General features: G+C 37.7%; 1 protein-coding gene across 11 annotated transcripts in view; it reads right to left on the reverse strand.

The window, feature by feature from the left end:
- The window catches only part of ST7 (suppression of tumorigenicity 7), a 277,971-nt gene that overhangs the window by 213,118 nt on the left and 46,535 nt on the right, over positions 1–18,318 (reverse strand). Inside the window, exon 1 of one of the 11 annotated variants that reach the window (XM_009203743.4) lies at positions 3,680–4,044. In XM_009203743.4, coding sequence (XP_009202007.1) covers positions 3,680–3,692 — 13 coding nt within the window. In that variant the 5' untranslated portion in view covers positions 3,693–4,044. 11 annotated transcript variants of the gene reach the window in all.

The following is an 18,318-nucleotide window of genomic DNA, read 5'->3' on the forward strand; positions in this document are numbered from 1 at the left end:
AACCAAGACGGAATATCAATAATGGTGCTGAAATGTAACTGTAGGAAGTGGGAAAGGATAATACAGTTCAAAAGGGTGGAATCTTAAAGACAGATGTCTTACATAAGGTCAATTTTAAATTGCATATGAGATGTTGTCATATAAATAGGTACTCAAATAGTAGATGGATGTGGCCATCAGAACAGCAAGAGGGAAAAGAGAACGAGAAAATGGCACCTGGGTTAGAGATATTTTCAACCAGAGGCCATGGTCTACATTTAATAACTGCTTTGCCGACTCATTGATGTTGCTCCTTTTGTTGGTTCATACATGGGAGGGTGTATATATATGTGTATGAAAATGCATTTTTCAGGCCGGGCACGGTGGCTCAAGCCTGTAATCCCAGCACTTTGGGAGGCTAAGACGGGCGGATCACGAGGTCAGGAGATCGAGACCATCCTGGCTAACACAGTGAAACCCCGTCTCTACTAAAAAATACAAAAAACTAGCCGGGCGAGGTGGCGGGCGCCTGTAGTCCCAGCTACTCAGGAGGCTGAGGCAGGAGAATGACGTGAACCCAGGAGGCAGAGCTTGCAGTGAGCTGAGATCCGGCCACTGCACTCCAGCCTGGGCAAGAGAGCCAGACTCCACCTCAAAAAAAAAAAAAAATGCATTTTTCTGAGGGCCTATATTTACTTCTTGGCACAGGCTTCTAAGAGTTAAAGGCTGTGATTGTTTTAAGTCTGCTTTTTAGACAACTGTAACAGGATCAGTATGCTAAAAACATTAGGCATCTCACTTGCCAGGAAAACCGGACACAAATCACACCCTCTGACTCCTATGAAGATTTCTGTTACGTGGAGGCCTGAGGCGTTTCTAAACACTTTAGAAGGTTTGGATCCACATTGCTGAAGATCCATCTTTGACCAAAATGATTCCAAAAGTTTAGTTCATTCCAGTTCTCTTCTCTAGTCACCTCAGAGAAGGAACACAAAGTTAAATGTGTTGCCTAAAGAAAACGTAACGAAGAAAAATGAAGGATGAATAAAACTGATCTGATGTCCCTCACTATCCCTCCCTCTCCAAAAAAAAAAAGTCATATACTACAATCCAAACCCAAAGTGATCTTTGGCTTATCCACTCTGTCTGAATATCCCTGCCTGCAACCTTGTCCTTCTTTCACAGTAAAGACAGTGCTGTTAATTTCTAGAAAAAGTTAGCAATGAAAGGAAGGATAACATTCAAAATAGTTTAGTGGTCAAAATAATAATCATTAAATGAGAATGCTATTGACAAAGAACAATTATAGCAAAAATCTTAAAGTCAGTCAATAGTCACTTTTAAAGGAAAGCCTATCATGCATTCATTCAACAACTGTTTTCTGGGAGCTTACTGTTCTACACTCTAGGCATCAGCCATGAACAAAGTCCCTACCCTATGAAGCTTATATCTTAGTGAGTGAGACAGAGAAACAAACACATGACATGTCAAGTGATAGTATGTGTGATGAACAAAGATAAAAAGGAATTACAGGATAAGGAGTAATTGAATGAGAAGGTTATTTTAGGTGGCCTGTTAGGAAAGGCCACTCTAGAAAGGTGACATTTCAACAAGACCTGAAAAAACCACATGGTTAGCATGAAAACCACATGGAAGGAAGAGTGTTTCATGCAAAGGCCTTGAATAGAAGTGTTTTTGGGCCCCTTAAAATTTTTTAATAATAAATCTATTCTTGAATCATCAAATATCAGTTTTGAAAGATATCCCCTTCAGTGTTATGATGATGCCGTTAGTACAAAAGTGATTGTGCTGAAAGCAAAATAAATTCTCTTTTCTAATACAAAAAAAAAATTCCTCTGCCATGAACTGAAAACATGAGTTGTTCTCTTCAAAGTTTAATAGACTAAATATAGCTATCTTTGCAATAAATGTGTAAATGTTTATAAAAATCACCATGAAAGACAATATTCAAAAGAGCTTCCCACCACATCAGACAGGTAATTTAATTAATGTATTTATTAATGTGGTGAGAAGTCAAACCATAATTTTTTCTCTACAGTACACACAACTAAATTTGAAAGTGTCATATCTGTGAATTTCTTTAAAGCCACCTTCTTTGTTCACACTAAAGTTCTTAGTTTCTTAGTATTCTCTTGATGTCTATTTAGAATGTTAAAGCTGTACGTCTTAAACTATCAATTATACATATACAGAGTATTACTTAAGAACAACAAAGAAATGTTTTAATGGCAATATACAAACTATAGAAAATGAAAGAATTCATCAATGATGGTGTTCTTTGTGGGAAGAGGAACAAATTTATAACTAAAAGCATACTCATAGTAAAGCTCTGTGGTAGGATTTTACAAATTTGATTTCTTTGCATATGGCTAAAATGTGTTCCTTCCTGCTTCAATGTAGCACCACACATAAAGTGAACCTTCTAAAAAGGTAGGTGAATTTTACTTCAGAGCCCTGGAACACAAATTCTAGCATGCTAATCTAACGAGGAAAAGAAAATCAAAATGCACACACAAGACACAGATACAGGTATACTTGCTTTAAAGAAGCCCTAAAATAGAATACTAAAGATTTATAAAACAAATCTTTTGGGGCAATTAATTGCTTTAAAATGTTTTATCTTCAAAAAGTATCTACCACAAAGTCCTTTAAATAGCAAGCTCCTAAAAGCTATATTTTAAGTGATCAATTTCACAAAACTTTTATTTGCACACTGTAATTAACTGTCTTGCCAAAGATCCACCTACAGGAATAATTTATAGATACTGTGTATGTACAGTTCAATCTGGATGCAAACGGGAATTTGTATTACACTGGGTATGAAAAGTGGCCTCTCTCTGCCCTAGAAAACAAATCTTCCAATTCTTCGTTCTTTAGTTTAAAAGCAATCTGTCAGCAAACAATGTCACCATTACCCAAAAGTTCAAATTTAGGGTAATATAATTCTTAATTCGTTACACAAATTTTGGGCAAAGACTCATGTCCTTACCTGATCACTGCTTCACCTCCCACCCACACTTTTACCCCACCAGATGTAAGGGAATCGCCCACTTACTCATCAAGCAACCACTACCTATGGTTAATCTAACCTTATTTCTAAACATGTACCAATTTACCATTCAGTGAAACTAGAAATTGAGAAACAAGGCTATGCAATTTAAAAAAGGAAAAGGTTAGAAAGGTCAGAAAAGGTCAGAAAAATCTGGGCACATTTATACTCAGAAAATTTAGAAGAAAAACTGAAATCCTCCAGTTCACTTCATTACATTAACACCATCTAATAGAGCCATACACAAGCACAAAACCACCACCACAATAACAGAAGCTCTGTACACTGTGTACATATTTCCCTGTGTGAAATAATCTGAACTCAGATGTTTGTACTTTAAATCCTCTGGTCTAAGAAATGTGGGTTAATTATGGGTTGGAGTTTATTTTAAGCCCATTTAAGTATGATCCAACTGAAATGGAAGAAACAATAAAGGTATATCTCAGAAATTCCCTTAAGCTCTTATCCTAAATTAATCACCATTTTGATAAAACAAATTCATACAATACTCAGGAATAAACTGATGCACAATATTTTTTAAAGTACTCACACAATCAATGTAATTTTTAAAATATAAATTCAAAATATTAAATTCTACATAACTGAAAAATATTTAACATTTCATTTTACCTGTATAATCCATAATGAAGCAGTAAGCAGGAAACTGAGTATTTTCCAAGTACAACTCTATCAGCCAGAAAATGAAACAGCTCCCTGGACTGACCAGCCGTTCTGGGGAAGCCTCCTGCCATGTGACATTAAGCACACCCACACTTCTGCTTATCTCTCTCAAGCGGCAACGGCTGGGCTCTGCCCTCCTTTGCCTGGTCTTTTAAAGTCTTCCTTAGAAATGTCTCTCAGAAAATAACTGTTATTTACTCCCATTTCACTCCTGTATTAATTATTAGGTTAAAACTAAATTTTGGTTTTAGGTTAAAACTCTATTTGAGAAAAAATAAATTATTTTATTCCTGTAAGTGAAAGGGACACAAGATATTCATATTTCTTCCTAGTACTCAATGAAGCCTAGTACTCAACATGAAGCCGCATAACCTGAATCAGCGTCCCAATGTTTGTCACAATTTTGTCATTACATCCATTCATTTGATAGTACATATGCACATTTTATCCATTTGTCCATTTGAAATACATTTGACTAATTGGAAAACAAACCTAATAAAGGCGATGCAAGAACAATCCTTTATAGCATATCTAAGACCTCCAACTCATTTATCCAAGTCCTAAAATAGACATCAGCTGGAAAGGACATATGGTCATTATTGAGACACACTCTATCTGATGTAATCTTTAATGTCACATTGCCACATATCCTGAGCCATCTTTTCCTCCATTGCCAATTGTTTCAATCTTGAGTATATCCTAGCTAACACTTTAAATAAAATTTAACAATGGCTACTTCATCTTGATACAATTCTTTACCTTGCCAAAAGACAAAACATAAATTTTTACATTTTTTAATCTTTTTTTTTTTTTTTTTTTGAGACGGAGTCTTGCTCTGTCGCCCAGGCTGGAGCGCAGTGGCGCAATCTCGGCTCACTGCAAGCTCCGCCTCCCGGGTTCACGCCATTCTCCTGCCTCAGCCTCCCGAGTAGCTGGGACTACAGGCGCCCGCCGCCTCGCCCGGCTAGTTTTTTGTATTTTTTAGTAGAGACAGGGTTTCACTGTGTTAGCCAGGATGGTCTCGATCTCCTGACCTCGTGATCCGCCCGTCTCGGCCTCCCAAAGTGCTGGGATTACAGGCTTGAGCCACCGCGCCTGGCCTCTTTTTTTTTTTTTTAAGCAATCTGAATGGTTGGACAATTTCCAATTTAGAGTTATATCAAATACCAACCCCCACTCTCCACCACCACCAAATTGCAACCACTTTGAAGAAGATGAGGTACCAATTGTTTAGAATGGTTTTGCCGGAGTTGCGGGGTGTTTGGTTTTGCTTTTGTTACTTTCCTTTCCACTGAACAGGTTTCTCCATAAGAAATTATAAAGTTGACAATGCTATAAAATGTGATTTTGAATTTTCAATACAGTATCAAAAGTCTGTAACACAAATTCTACAAATTCTAGGATTACTATTATCAATTAACAGATCTCTCCAATAATTGTATTTACTTATTTACTTATTTTTATTTATTTTTGAGATGGAGTCTCAACTCTGTTGCCCAGGCTGGAGTGCAGTGGTGCAATCTCGGCTCACTGCAACCTCCACCTCCCGGGTTCAAGCAATTCTCCTACCTCAGCCTCGTGAATAGAGTAGCTGGGACTACAGGTGTGCACCACCCCGCCCAGCTAATTTTTGTATTTTTAGTAGAGACGGGGTTTCGCCACATTGGCTAGGCTGATCTGGAACTCCTAACCTACCATCCGCGCCTCAGTCTCTCAAAGTGTTGGGATTACAGGCGTCAGTCACCTCGCCCAGCCATCTCCAGTAATTTTATAAAATAAATAAGCAAGTACCATTTCACTCAGTCGTCTAATCAGTGCTTCCTTACCATAAGCAGAGCCTATTATGCCACCAATCTGCTACAATCAGAAGCTGTTAATTCTCATCAACCTCACCTGTCACTGTTGCTAAGTGAGCCTATCTCATTTCTTGGGCCTTAATTCTTTTTATCTTAACCCAGGGTACAGACTGGGAAGCTTTCCACAAGTTGTAACAATTTGATAGAATTTCTTCCTGGTAATTAAGATGTACAAATGGTTAGAACATTAATGTAATGATTGTTTTAAAATAGTAAACTCAAAATGCCTGATAATAACTATCTGCATTTACACAAAACTTACAAGTGTGTGGAAACACTGATTGCCATTATCGAGTATCACATGAAATAACACTTTATTATTTTCACAATTTAGTAGTTAGCATGGATTTTTAAAGTACTTATCTAATTATTTGAGTAACACTATTTTAAGACATTTTATTTTTATGCTGTGTATTTTATAATTCTTAAGAGATAGACATTTCAAGGAAATGAATTTTATTAACAGAATGAGAACATAATGAAATATCTAAATTAGGAAGTATAAGACCGATGGACAGATGAGTAGATGAATATAAAACCTACAACTTACTTATAGTTAAGTGATTTGCCATACCTCAGAAATCCAGCAGAGGGGTTAAGAGCCAGGTTTAACAGACAGAAAAGCCAAATTTAGTCAGAGAAGATTTAACTCCCACCTTAGCAGCTTATTAGATAGATTATCTTAATTAAGTAGGTTTTTAAACCTCTCTGAGCCTTGGTTTACTTATAAATTGACAAAAGGCCTAGATCAATGCTTGGAATGTATTAACAGCTAATATGTAAATAGCACTTTGTGTGTACCAGGCATTGTTCTAATTCATGTATTAACCTATTTAACCCTTAAAATGACCCTGGGAGGTATTATCCCCATTTTATAGATGAAGAACTGAGGCATGGAGGATAACTAACTTATCTAAGATCAGAGCCAGGATTCAACTGGAGTAGCCTCTAACTCAGAATCCTTGTGCTTAACCAGTATACAATACTGCCTGTGTAGAGTAGGTTATCATATGGAAGCCAAAAAAAAAAATCACTTCAAAATACTAGGTTGATTCTTTCCAACAAAACCAAATCTACAGTGGGCCAAACATTTCAGTTTCGAATTCATAAAAATTCTTTTTATATTCTATGTTCAATTCCAACATATGAAAAAATTAAACAGAGAATCAGAATGAAAGGGATAATGTTTAGTCATTGTGATAGCTTAAAATGAGAGTGGCATTTGCCAGTAAAGCAGAAATAAGTACTCAAGTGCAGAAAGCTGCAACCATAAAAGGACCTGTCCTACCCAAGGCACACTCAGTAACCACTAAATCCCACTCTACTTTTCGGTTCTCCAAATGTCACAGTAGATACTATTTGCCTGGACTATAAACACTGACTGTAACTTCAAAGCTCAATAGGAGAGCCTTCAACTAGATCCCTCCACCTACCTCTTGAAAAATTTTCTTGATCTCCATCTCACTCTCAGCAAGTAAGACTTGCTGATACGCCTAGATGCCCCCTTCCCAAACAATCAGATCATAGTCCTCTCCAAAACGTGTAACATTCACCTAAGTCAGAAGTTCTTGTTGGGTCACCTGTTCTAGGGACCACTATCCTAACCACAACTTCCTGAGACAACAGTGGGTTGTACTTACTACACTCTGCACCTCTGAATCGCATCCCAGAGTCCTACTACAATCTAACCCTTCATGATCCAGGTTGGAGAAAGAATCATTACTGAATCAAGAGACCTGAAATCTAGCCAACACTGCCACTCATTACCTCTCTGATCTAAGATAAATTCTAGAACCCATGTATGTATCTGTTCCTTCACTGGTAAAATGAGGAGGCTGAACTGGAAAATCCCTAAGATCTAGTCCAACTTTAATAATCTTGGACTCTAAACCAATCACAGCCAGATGAGAAAACTCAAGTAACTCCTGTTGATACCTACTCCTTTTCTAGCCCCCACCATCCCCTCTTCTATCCTGCCAGGGCCTTGGGAATAGCCCCTCCTCAAAGGAGCCAGGATGTGTTGTCCTGACCCAGTGTGTTTATGCTGGATGCTGATGTTCTGGGGAGCCTCCTCCTGTTTACAGGGACACTGTTCCTTTCTAGACAGACCCCCAGTAACTCAGCCTGGTGATAAGTAGACAAATACACACACACACACACACACTTAAACTGTTGGAGGGCCTGCCTACTAGAGGGTTCATGGTTCATGGCCTGGTGTGTCACACCTCTTAGGACAATGTGGCCTGGGAGCCAGCAATAAAGCCTCTGAAGGAGACCCTTTTTCCAGGACTTGATTGAGACAGCTGGACACAGAGTGTGAAGCTTTCCATAGATGGAATCTCATCTATGAGAAACAGCTCTCCTCTCTTTCTCTTTCATGGCTTTCCTCCCTGGACTAGTGCCTGCCACGTGAGTCCACAGTCCTCTAACCTCCTCAGAGGAGGAGAATGAGCATGGCTCCCACTTCACTTTTCCCTCTTAAATCAGAAAATCACGACTTTATCATAATATCTTACATCACATTTCCAACTTATATAATAACTGGCTTTGTTATTACACATGTTTTAAAACACCAGGGTTGGATTATAAATGTTCACTCTACTTTTCTGCATTTCAGAAATGAAAATAGGGGGTTTTCCCTCTAGTCTCAATTCTCACCAACATGTGAGAGCTAAGTCAAAATGCCTTAAGGTTATATCACATCCCAACTTCCCCTTATTACTAAGTCAGAACAAACATTATCTAAGATATCTCATCTTGCTGCTCTCCCAGGCTTCTTACCACCCACTCCAGCTTGCATCTGCATCAGCATTTCCTTTTCATGTTTTGTCATCCTCACTGGCTTTGCTTACTGAGCACCAAGTCTACCTCATGGCCTATCCCAAAATGTGAGAAGATTCCATTGAAAAAAGGATTCTCTGGATGCAGAAGATTCCTAGAGAGTATGCCCAGCTCCTCCCATTACTGGGCTCTACTCCCAACACCTCAAAACTTAAGTAAGTTAAGACAGATGAGCATCTAGCACTAACCAGATAAAAGAACTATCCTGTGAAATGAGGAGAGAATCCAGCTGCTCAACTCAATATCATGACCCAGACCAGTGCTCCAGATTCTCCATGGCACTAACCAAACTAGTTACTAGCTGAACCAAGGCAATGGTTCTGAGAAATCGTCAACTACTTTCACAGATAACAGTCATCCGCATTGGGCACAAAAGCATAATTATGACCAAAGACATGAGTAAAACATAATAAAAGATCTGCTTAACCAAACTCCAAACCTTCAGGTAAGGGCTCTTTCTGGATACACAACACCTGTTTGCTGTTATGCTTTAACAGGATAGTGGCAATGGTGGCAGGATCCCCGGTTCTCAGTGGCTGCAAAGCACAGATCTCTTACATGGTTGTAGGGTCACTCCCTTCTTACAGGGGCCTCAAGTGAACTAAAATCAAGTAATCATAGCTGGAAAAAGGAGGCAAATAAGTTTTATGAGAGGTGTTGTTTGGTCTCCTAATCACTGATCTTTTAATTCTACCAGAAGATGACAATAAAAAAGGACATTGGGTTTACATGTATAAGGTTAACCAATAAAAAAAAAAACATAGCAATTAATCTTGATGTATAATTAGGAGTCATGAGAAATATTACTAAAGTTACTAAAATGCCTGATAAAAATAAGAAAGATTAAGATTTTCTTCCTACAAATACGAATCCAACAATAAATATGCTTATTCATTTTAGATCCTGACAGTGATGGTTATTTTATATACATTTGAATCAAAGCTTTAGTGTAATGATCAGAATCAAACTATAGGTTTGTACAACAAACAGGGAGGTACCCAAGTCAGACATATCCCTCTGTAGCAAAGCTTCTTTAGGCAAACCACAGACCTTCCTGTGTGGTTTTGGTCTGTTCACATGATTGGCAAAAGGAACCACTGGAAAATAAGCAAAGAAAGTCATAAAAAATAGTCATGAATGGACTAGTGTGGGTTGTCCCAGAGGCAAAAACAAACAAAAAAAACAGTGGAGAAATTCTTTAAGGAATTTCTTAGCTGTAGCATACAGCTGCAGTTCTAGGTAAGCAAAGAAGATCACAAATTTCCATGGTACTCCAAAACAAATCATTCTCAATGTTTTCTAGCAGAAGTTGGCAAATTCTTTTTATAAAGGGTCAAATAGTAAACAGTTTAGATTTTGTGGGACCATCTGGTCTCTGTCAAAACTACTCTACTGTTTTAGTGCAAAAATAGCCATAAACAATACATAAACAAATTAGTGTAGCCATATTCCAATAAAACTTTATTTATAAACTTTGAAATTAAATTTCTTCTAATGTTCACATATCATGACATATTCTTTTGAAAATTTTTCAGCGATTTAAAAATGCTTAAAAAAAATGTTAGCTTTTAAGTCTCACAGAAACAGGCAGCCCATGGGCTACAGTTTGCCAACCCTGTTCAACAATATTTACTGCGGTTGATTTGACCTTTCTGCAAGAGCTCTATTCTTCAATTAGGTCTCTGCCATTGACAAGACTCAAGAAGATAATGGAATTCATCAACAACTGCCTGACTGCATCAGGGTCAGAAATTCAAAAAAAGTTTCATCCCAATTCCTTTCATTTCTGATGATACTAAGAACAATACCTCACTCCCTATCACATTAGAACTGGTGATAAACGCCCAATTTCTGAGAAATTGTCAACTACTTTCCCAGATAAGGAAAACCATATACCTCCAATTCACATACATCTCTAGTCCTTGAATATTATATAAAAATGGAAATCATGGGCTAAGATTTCCAAGTCTCTTCAATTATATTATAAGCCAGGAAAACTTTCTATAATATACACTCATAGTGTTGAACACAAGTAATAACTAGTTCATCTGAGAAAATCTGACCCTGTTCACCAACAATTGCTGAAAGGGAATTCTTGAGAAACAAGAAACAGACTGCAATCCTAACTGCACAGTTAATTAATTTGGTTAGACATTTCACAACAGTATCACTTCATTTATGAAATGAAGAAGTTAAAATTATTTCTGTGATTTTTTTCTAGCTCGAAAATACAACAATTCTGTAATGAGCTACGCTGATCATGATACCTATCTCATTAAGGGTTTCGGCATATTTCTATTAAAGTGCACATGGATGACATTTTTTTGTCATTAGCCTTCAGGTAAGAAGCAGATAATTTCCACTCTGCTCTTTTGTCTCTAGTTTTTTGAAAGGCTATTGAAAATATATTTATAATCAAGACAACTGCTACATTCTTACAATTTTAACACAGGTTCTTACAGTTTTAACACAGATATAGGTGATTCTAAGAGAAAATGTAGTGAAGTGTATTACTTAGAAAATGTTTCTAGAGACAGACATTTGTGCCTGTGCAACCACAGACTTCAAATTCACAGAGACAGAAAGTAGAATGGTGACTGCCAGAGGCAGAAGGAAGAAGAAAATGGGGAGTTGTTTAATGGGTACAGAACTTCAGTTTCGTAAAATGAAAAGAATTCTGAAGATTGGTTGCATGTCAATGTGAGCATGAGCTCCTAAGAAGACAGTCAGCCTGTCCTGTGAAGCTTTGAAGCCAGGCATTGACTTTTCTCCAGCTATGAAAGGCCTAGACGGCATCTTCCTCCAATATAACACTGTTTCATCTACCCTGAAAATCTGTTGTTGAGTGTAGCCACCTTCATCAAGTATCTCAGCTAGACCTTCTTGATAATTTGCTGCAGCTTCTACATTAACACTTGTACTTTACCTTGTACTTTTATGGTATGCAGATGGCTTCTTTCATTAAACCAAATAAACCAACCTCTGCTAGCTTCAAAGTGTTCCTCTGCAGCTTCCTCACCTCTCTCAGTCTTCACAGAACTGAAGAAATTAAAGAGAGTTAGGTCCTTGCTCTAAATTAGGCTTCGGCTTAAGGGAATGTTATGGCTGGTTTGACTTTCTATCAGACCACTCTAACTTTCTCCATATAAGCAATAAAGCTGTTTCATTCTGTTATCATTTGTGTGTTCATTGGAGTAGCACTTTACATTTCCTTCAAGAATTTTTCCCTCGCATTCATATCTTGGCTAACTGGCACAAGAGGCCTAGCTTCTGGCTTATGTCAGCTTTCAACATGCCTTCATCATTAAGCTTAATCATTTCTAGCTTTTGATTTAAAGTGAGAGGCATATGACTCTTCCTTTCACTTGAACACTTACAAGTCATTGTAGGGTTATTAATTGGCCTAATTTCAATATTGTGTCTCAGGGAATAGGAAGGCCGAAAGAGAGGGAGAGAAACCAGAGAAGGGTAGGTCAATGGAGCAGCCAGAACACACACACTTACCAATTAAGTTCTCCGTCTCATATGGATGTGGTTTGTGACACCCCAAAATAACTACAATGGTAACATCAAAGATCACTGATCACAGCTCACCATAACAGATATAATAATAAAAAGGTTTGAAATATTGCAAGAATTACCAAAATGTGAGTCAGAGACATGAAGTGAACATGTGCCATTGGAAAAATGGCACGACAGACACTCAATGCAGGGTTGCCACAAACCTTCAATTTATAAGTGCAGTATCTGCGAGGCAGAATAAAGCAAAGTGCATCAAAACAAGGTGTGCCTCTATATGGCTAGGGTCAGAATAACTGGCTAAAATAATTATAAAAGTTTGGTAAGAATTAGGTATATTTCTGTTCTTACATTTGTTGAAAAATATTAACTTTAAATGGCAATTATGCAAAGCTTATACAAATTTTAATTGTGAATAAAAAGACATAAAAATATAAAGAAAGAATAAACATTGTGCTGTTAAATCTAATGCCTAGCAATGCTTGTTGAGTTAACAATTGAACTAGCTTGAGTAGAAAGCAACTCCTAAAGTCTAAGAAAGGGTACAAACCATTCAGAATAGGTAGTCATGTTACACTGCGACTGACTGGTGATAGCATTCTGAAAACACAAGGATGGTAAGAAGGAAAGAGTGCACTGTTGAAACTTTAAAGATGGAAGTAAGAGGATGACAGATTCATAACAACTGCACTCTTTTGAAAGCTTTACTATTTCCAATAAGATATGGACACCGTTCTTTCAAAAGGCACATTGACTCTACTATAAATCAACCATGAAAAAGGTATCAGGTGGAAAAAGTAATGGAATTAAAGCAAAATCCACTTTGGAGTCTTCTTTAGGCAACTCTCTGCCTCAGTTTTCACAGACATGAGCTATGAGTTGCTATGAGGTTCATGTGAGATACTGGTGAAAGCACCCTGTCAATGGTAAAGTGTCAGGAGCTAGCATTATTTATTACTATTAATTTAATTACTATTGTTGACTCTTAAATAAAATGTCTCTGAAACATTTCTTTTTATGATCTACGTATTTATTTATGTCTAACAAACAAAATGCATTAGCTTTTTGAATGTTAAAATGCCTAATTAAAGATAAAAAATAAATACCTCCTATAACTTGGCCACTCTTTTATATGGTACTCTAGCTTCTGAATTCAATTTAGACTTTTTCCCAGGACATTCTTTTAAGCAGAAACATGCCCTGCATACTTTTCATGAGCAGAATTTATTTTTAAGCTGATGTCTGGGAATTCAGCATACTACATCTTCAAACAGTGCTCCATAGTAGTCATTGTTTCCACAGTCCATCAGCACTTGAGCAGGAAGTGTGACAGGCGAAGAAGAAACTGAATCTCTTGGGGTCTATTAGTAACATCCTTTAGCATTTCATTAAAACCTGACGCACATAACTATTTGTAAAAATTGGAAATATTTTTACATTAGTAATAACCAATACGAAGGCAGAGAGGAAAACGGGACATTTGTGGCTTACCATCACAGGAGATGGCTGTAAGTGAAATGGACTGCAACTGGGGCTAGCCTTAGGAACAACAGCCTTTAGATTTTCCTGCTCTGTACAATGTTAATATTAGATTTTAAACTTACATAATGTGACTTGTTAACATCAAAAATTTGTTCTCATAAGTCACAAGAAGTGATAAATAAAATGAAGAAAAAATTTTAAGTTATTTTTGTCAGTATTATAAAATATTGACAAATACATTCCAATTCTGTAAAATTAGATTTGACGGACCTGTCTTGGCATTTCATTGGGAATGTAAAAGATTCTAGGAATGTGTATATGTTTCTTTAAAAAAAAAAAAAGTAGTGCATTGAGAACAGGTGATATCATAAGGAACAAAATGCAGAGGCCAGTGGACTTCTAGGCATTATGCAGTAGCAATATATTTAAACATAGCCATATTTTTAAAATAGCTAAGAAAACGAAAACATAAAACATGCTAAGTTCCCACACTACCTTAAGTACTCCTAATTTCACTTGAATCAAATCTTCTTCATACAAACACAGATTCAAGCATCATAAATGTTTTGTTCTATCCAAAATATTCCATGGAAGATAAGTTACCTTTGTCTTCATTTCTGTAACCTATATTTTTAGAAATTAGGTACTCTAATTAAAATTATTCTAAAGCATTTATCTCTAAAGTATTACAAGAGAAAAATGAGAGTTCATGGTCATTTTATTTTTATTTTATTTATTTATTTATTTTGAGACAGGGTGTTGCTCTGTCATCCAGGCTGGAGTGCAGTGGCATGATCTAGGCTCACTGCAACCTCTGCCTCCCGGGTTCATGCCATTCTCCTGTCTCAGCCTCCCAAGTAGCTGGGTCTACAGGCGTCTGCCACCACACCTAATTTTTGTATTTTTAGTAGAGACGGGATTTCGCCATGTTAACCAGGCTGGTCTCAAACTCCTGACCACAGATGATCCACCCACCTCACTTCTTTTCAACATATACAGCATATTTCTGAATTGTTAAGAGATTAAACAAGCTGAACATTTCATGGTTTCTCTCCAGAGACTTGCCCACGATGAAATGGTACAACTCTGAGCCAAGTGGACAACACGAAAGCAAGGTCAAAGAACTCTGTAGCTATCAACTTGCATCTCTGATTATCAATGTTCAAGAAATCATTTTCAGAACATGGGGTTTCTTCTCCATAATTTAACAATTTTACTGTTATATATCCAAAAGACAATCATTTTCCATCTGGATCAAGTCAACATATTTTTCTGTCAAAAATATGTTATCCATACTAATTGGTATTCATCCATATCAATGTAAAAAAAACTTTCCAAAAAAGAAGAAACTTAAATAGGATTTTTAATGGGAGACCATAAAATTTATTCTTTTCAATTTAAAAGGTAGACAATAGACAATGGCAGTCTCATTCTCATTTTGAGAAATTCTGAACTCAGAGTTGTAGAGACAATGAAAAACGAAGGAGAGAACTCAGAACAGACTGTAGTCACCCTGCAAAGACACCCTCCATGTGACATGAATCAAATCAGCAACAATGGCAGCCTACAGACAACTCATTCAGAAGTTGTCCTTTGAACAACTCAAAACCCCTTCCTATGAAACATTTTCTTAAAAGCCCTTCAGCATACCATAGGGAAAAGATATACACATTCGTCAGCTATGGTGGCTCACACTCTAATGCCAGCACTTTGGGAAGCTGAGGCAGGAGGATCACTTGAGCCCAGGAGGTCAAGACCAGCCTGGGCAATATGGCGAAAGCCCCATCTCTCCCAAAGATATACAAAAATTAGCCAGGCATGGCCACGAGTGGTGGCTCACGCTTGTAATCCCAGCACTTTGGGAGGCCAAGGGAGGTGGATCATCTGAGGTCAGGAGTTCAAGACCAGTCTGTTCAACATGGTGAAACCCCATCTTTACTAAAAATACAAAAATTAGCCAGGTGTGGTGGTGCCCACCTGTAGTCCCAGCTACTCAGGAGGCTGAGACAGGAGAATTGCTTGAACCCAGGAGGCAGAGGTTGCAGTGTGCGAAGATCGTGCCACTGCACTCCAGCCTGGGTGACAAAGTGAGACTATGTCTCAAAAAAAAAAAAAAATTAGCCAGGTGTGGTGGCACACACTTAATAGTCTTAGCTACTTGGGAGGCTGAGGTGGAAAGATCACTTGGGCCCGGGTGGGGCTCATGACGCTGCACTCTAGCCTAGGCGACAGAGTAAAACCTTGTCTTAAAAAAAAAAAAAACACACATTCTAAAAAACTAATTCAGGCCCGGCGCGGTGGCTCATGCCTGTAATCTCAGCACTATGGGAGACCGAGGCGGATGGATCACCTGAGGTTAGGAGTTGGAGACCATCCTGGCCAACATGGTGAAACCCTGTCTCTACTAAAAATACAAAAACTTAGCCGGGTATGGTGGTGGGCGCCTGTAATCCCAGCTACTCAGTAGGCTGAAGCAGGAGAATTGCTTGAATCTGGGAGGCAGAGTTTGCAGTGAGCAGAGATTAGCCCTTGCACTCCAGCCTGGACAACAGGAATGAAAGTTCATCTCAAAAAAAGAAAAAAAAATCAGTAGATGCATTTAATTTTATGTTGTTTTAATCATATAAAATCATAAGCAGATTTTATTATTAATTTGCATAATTTCTTCAATGGTTCATAGTGAAGAGATTCTGCCTTTAACACACATACACACACAAACACATATACACACACACACCCTCAACTGCAATCCTTAGGAGGTTACCAGAGATTCTGTATACCTGATCAATTTGAAACAGATTGCGTTGAAAATATATCATGCTATTAACTGGAGGTAATTAATGAAGCTTGTAAACACAGCAAATGCTGTGTAAAAACAATAATATTGTATTAGAACCTTGAAATTAGAAAATAATAGGTCTTAGTTCACCTCCAGCTAAAATTACTTAGACAATCTTTAGTGTTTAAGAGTGTATATTCATAAGGCTGGGTATGGTGTTGCGTTCTCATAGTCCCCACCACTCAAGAGGCTGAGGTAGCAGGATCATTTAAGCCTAGGAGATCAAGACCAACCTGGACAGTACAGAGAGACCTGTCTCTAAAAAATATATAAAATAAATAAATAAAGCATTTTATTTTATTTATTTTTTTTTTTGAGATGGAGTCTCCCTCTGTCACCCAGGCTGGAAAGTAGTGGTGTGACCTCAGCTCACTGCAACCTCCGCCTCCCAGGTTCAAGCAATTCTCCTGCCTCAGCCTCTCGAGTAATTGGGATTACAGGCGCGCATCACCATACCCAGCTAAATTTTTTTGTATTTTTAGTAGAGACGGAGTTTCACCATGTTGGCCAGGATAATCTTGATCCCCTGACCTCGTGATCCGTCTGCCTCGGACTCCCAAAGTGCTGGGATTACAGGCGTGAGCCACCACGCCTGGCCAATAAAACATTTTAATAAGAAAGTACGTTCATAAAACGTAATGTCTTGTCCATGTACTTTCCCATGTAGTTTTATTATATTTTGTCTTTAGACAAAATAGACATCAGATTATATTTGTTGAACAACATAAGGATCTTGCCATTATTATGGTACTGGAGGAAAGAATAAGAAAACTCAGCCACTTTTTTTTTTTTTAAATATAGCTCCTGTACTGATAATAATGCAACTATCAATCTATCACCCATAATTACAAAAAAAGGGATAAGAACACTAAACTGTATCAAAAATGTTCTCTGGTTACAATGACAATTACATAAGATATACCTTCTTCCAAGGTTGGCTGAGGAATAACCTCAAAGGTTTGTAGGCTCTGTTGACAGCCTGCAGTGATTGCTTCTGAAAGTATCACTGCCTGATCCTGCAATTTTATCACCTTACTAACTACTAGTCCTTTTCGCAACTCACACAGACATAAACTCCCGGTTTCCAGCTCATTTATCAAGTGAAAAGGTTCCTTCCCATGAAAATGGACACCTGAGCTCCAGGGACTGTAACAGAAAACAGCAGGAAAACCACTCAACTGTACTTAGTATCGGTAGTTTTCTTTTCTATGTTCTTTCAGGCAAAAGGTAGACTTTAAATTTGGAAATATATTATACAAATACATACATTCTTCTACATAATACTACAAGTAGTTTAATTTGTCTTTTAAAGTGGAGACAGGCGAATACTACTTAGGTGAGGTCTCAGTTGACGATGATTAGACCTCCTGCTTTCTTCCCTTCATTTGCAACACAGCAGTTTTTAAATCATCCACACGGATTTTTGTGCATATGAGATAAGGTGCCGGTTTCACTGTTGCTGCTCAAAACAAATGTCAATAGCTTCTTCAGTGTTATCCAACAGCAACATTAAAATGTTCTACTAATTGTCTGGTGCTGAAAAGGCATCTTAGATTCACAATGCCATAGACGACAATATAGAAAAACATCCAGAAGCTGCAGAGAATGTCTACCAGATGTCTGGGTTTTTCAGAGAAGCAATAATTCTTTGAGTTCTGAAATTTTTAAATTTTAACATAACTCTTACCATCAAAAAGATCCAATAATGCTTCTCAATGAGGGTGCTATTGGTATTTTGGGCAGGATAATATTACAGTCAATATCCCCAGGTATTATGGCCAGTAGCACTAACAAGTCATTGTGACAACGCAAAGCCCACACCCACATTTCCACATGGCAGTACCGCCTCCCAACCTTCAAATGTATTTCCCTGCGATCTTAAGTCACACAAAGCTCCGAAAAGCTTCTCCTAATAACGCAATTACTTTTATAGACTACAAAAGTAACTGGATATGCAAATAAAGATGATGTAGGATATAGGCCTAACCTCTAAAAAGGATCTCGAACAAGCTGCTTCAAAGTCTCAAAAATCACTTTGCTTTTTGGTCACT

This window comes from Papio anubis, chromosome 4, assembly GCF_008728515.1.
Source record: "Papio anubis isolate 15944 chromosome 4, Panubis1.0, whole genome shotgun sequence".
Classification (NCBI taxonomy): Eukaryota; Metazoa; Chordata; class Mammalia; order Primates; family Cercopithecidae; genus Papio; species Papio anubis.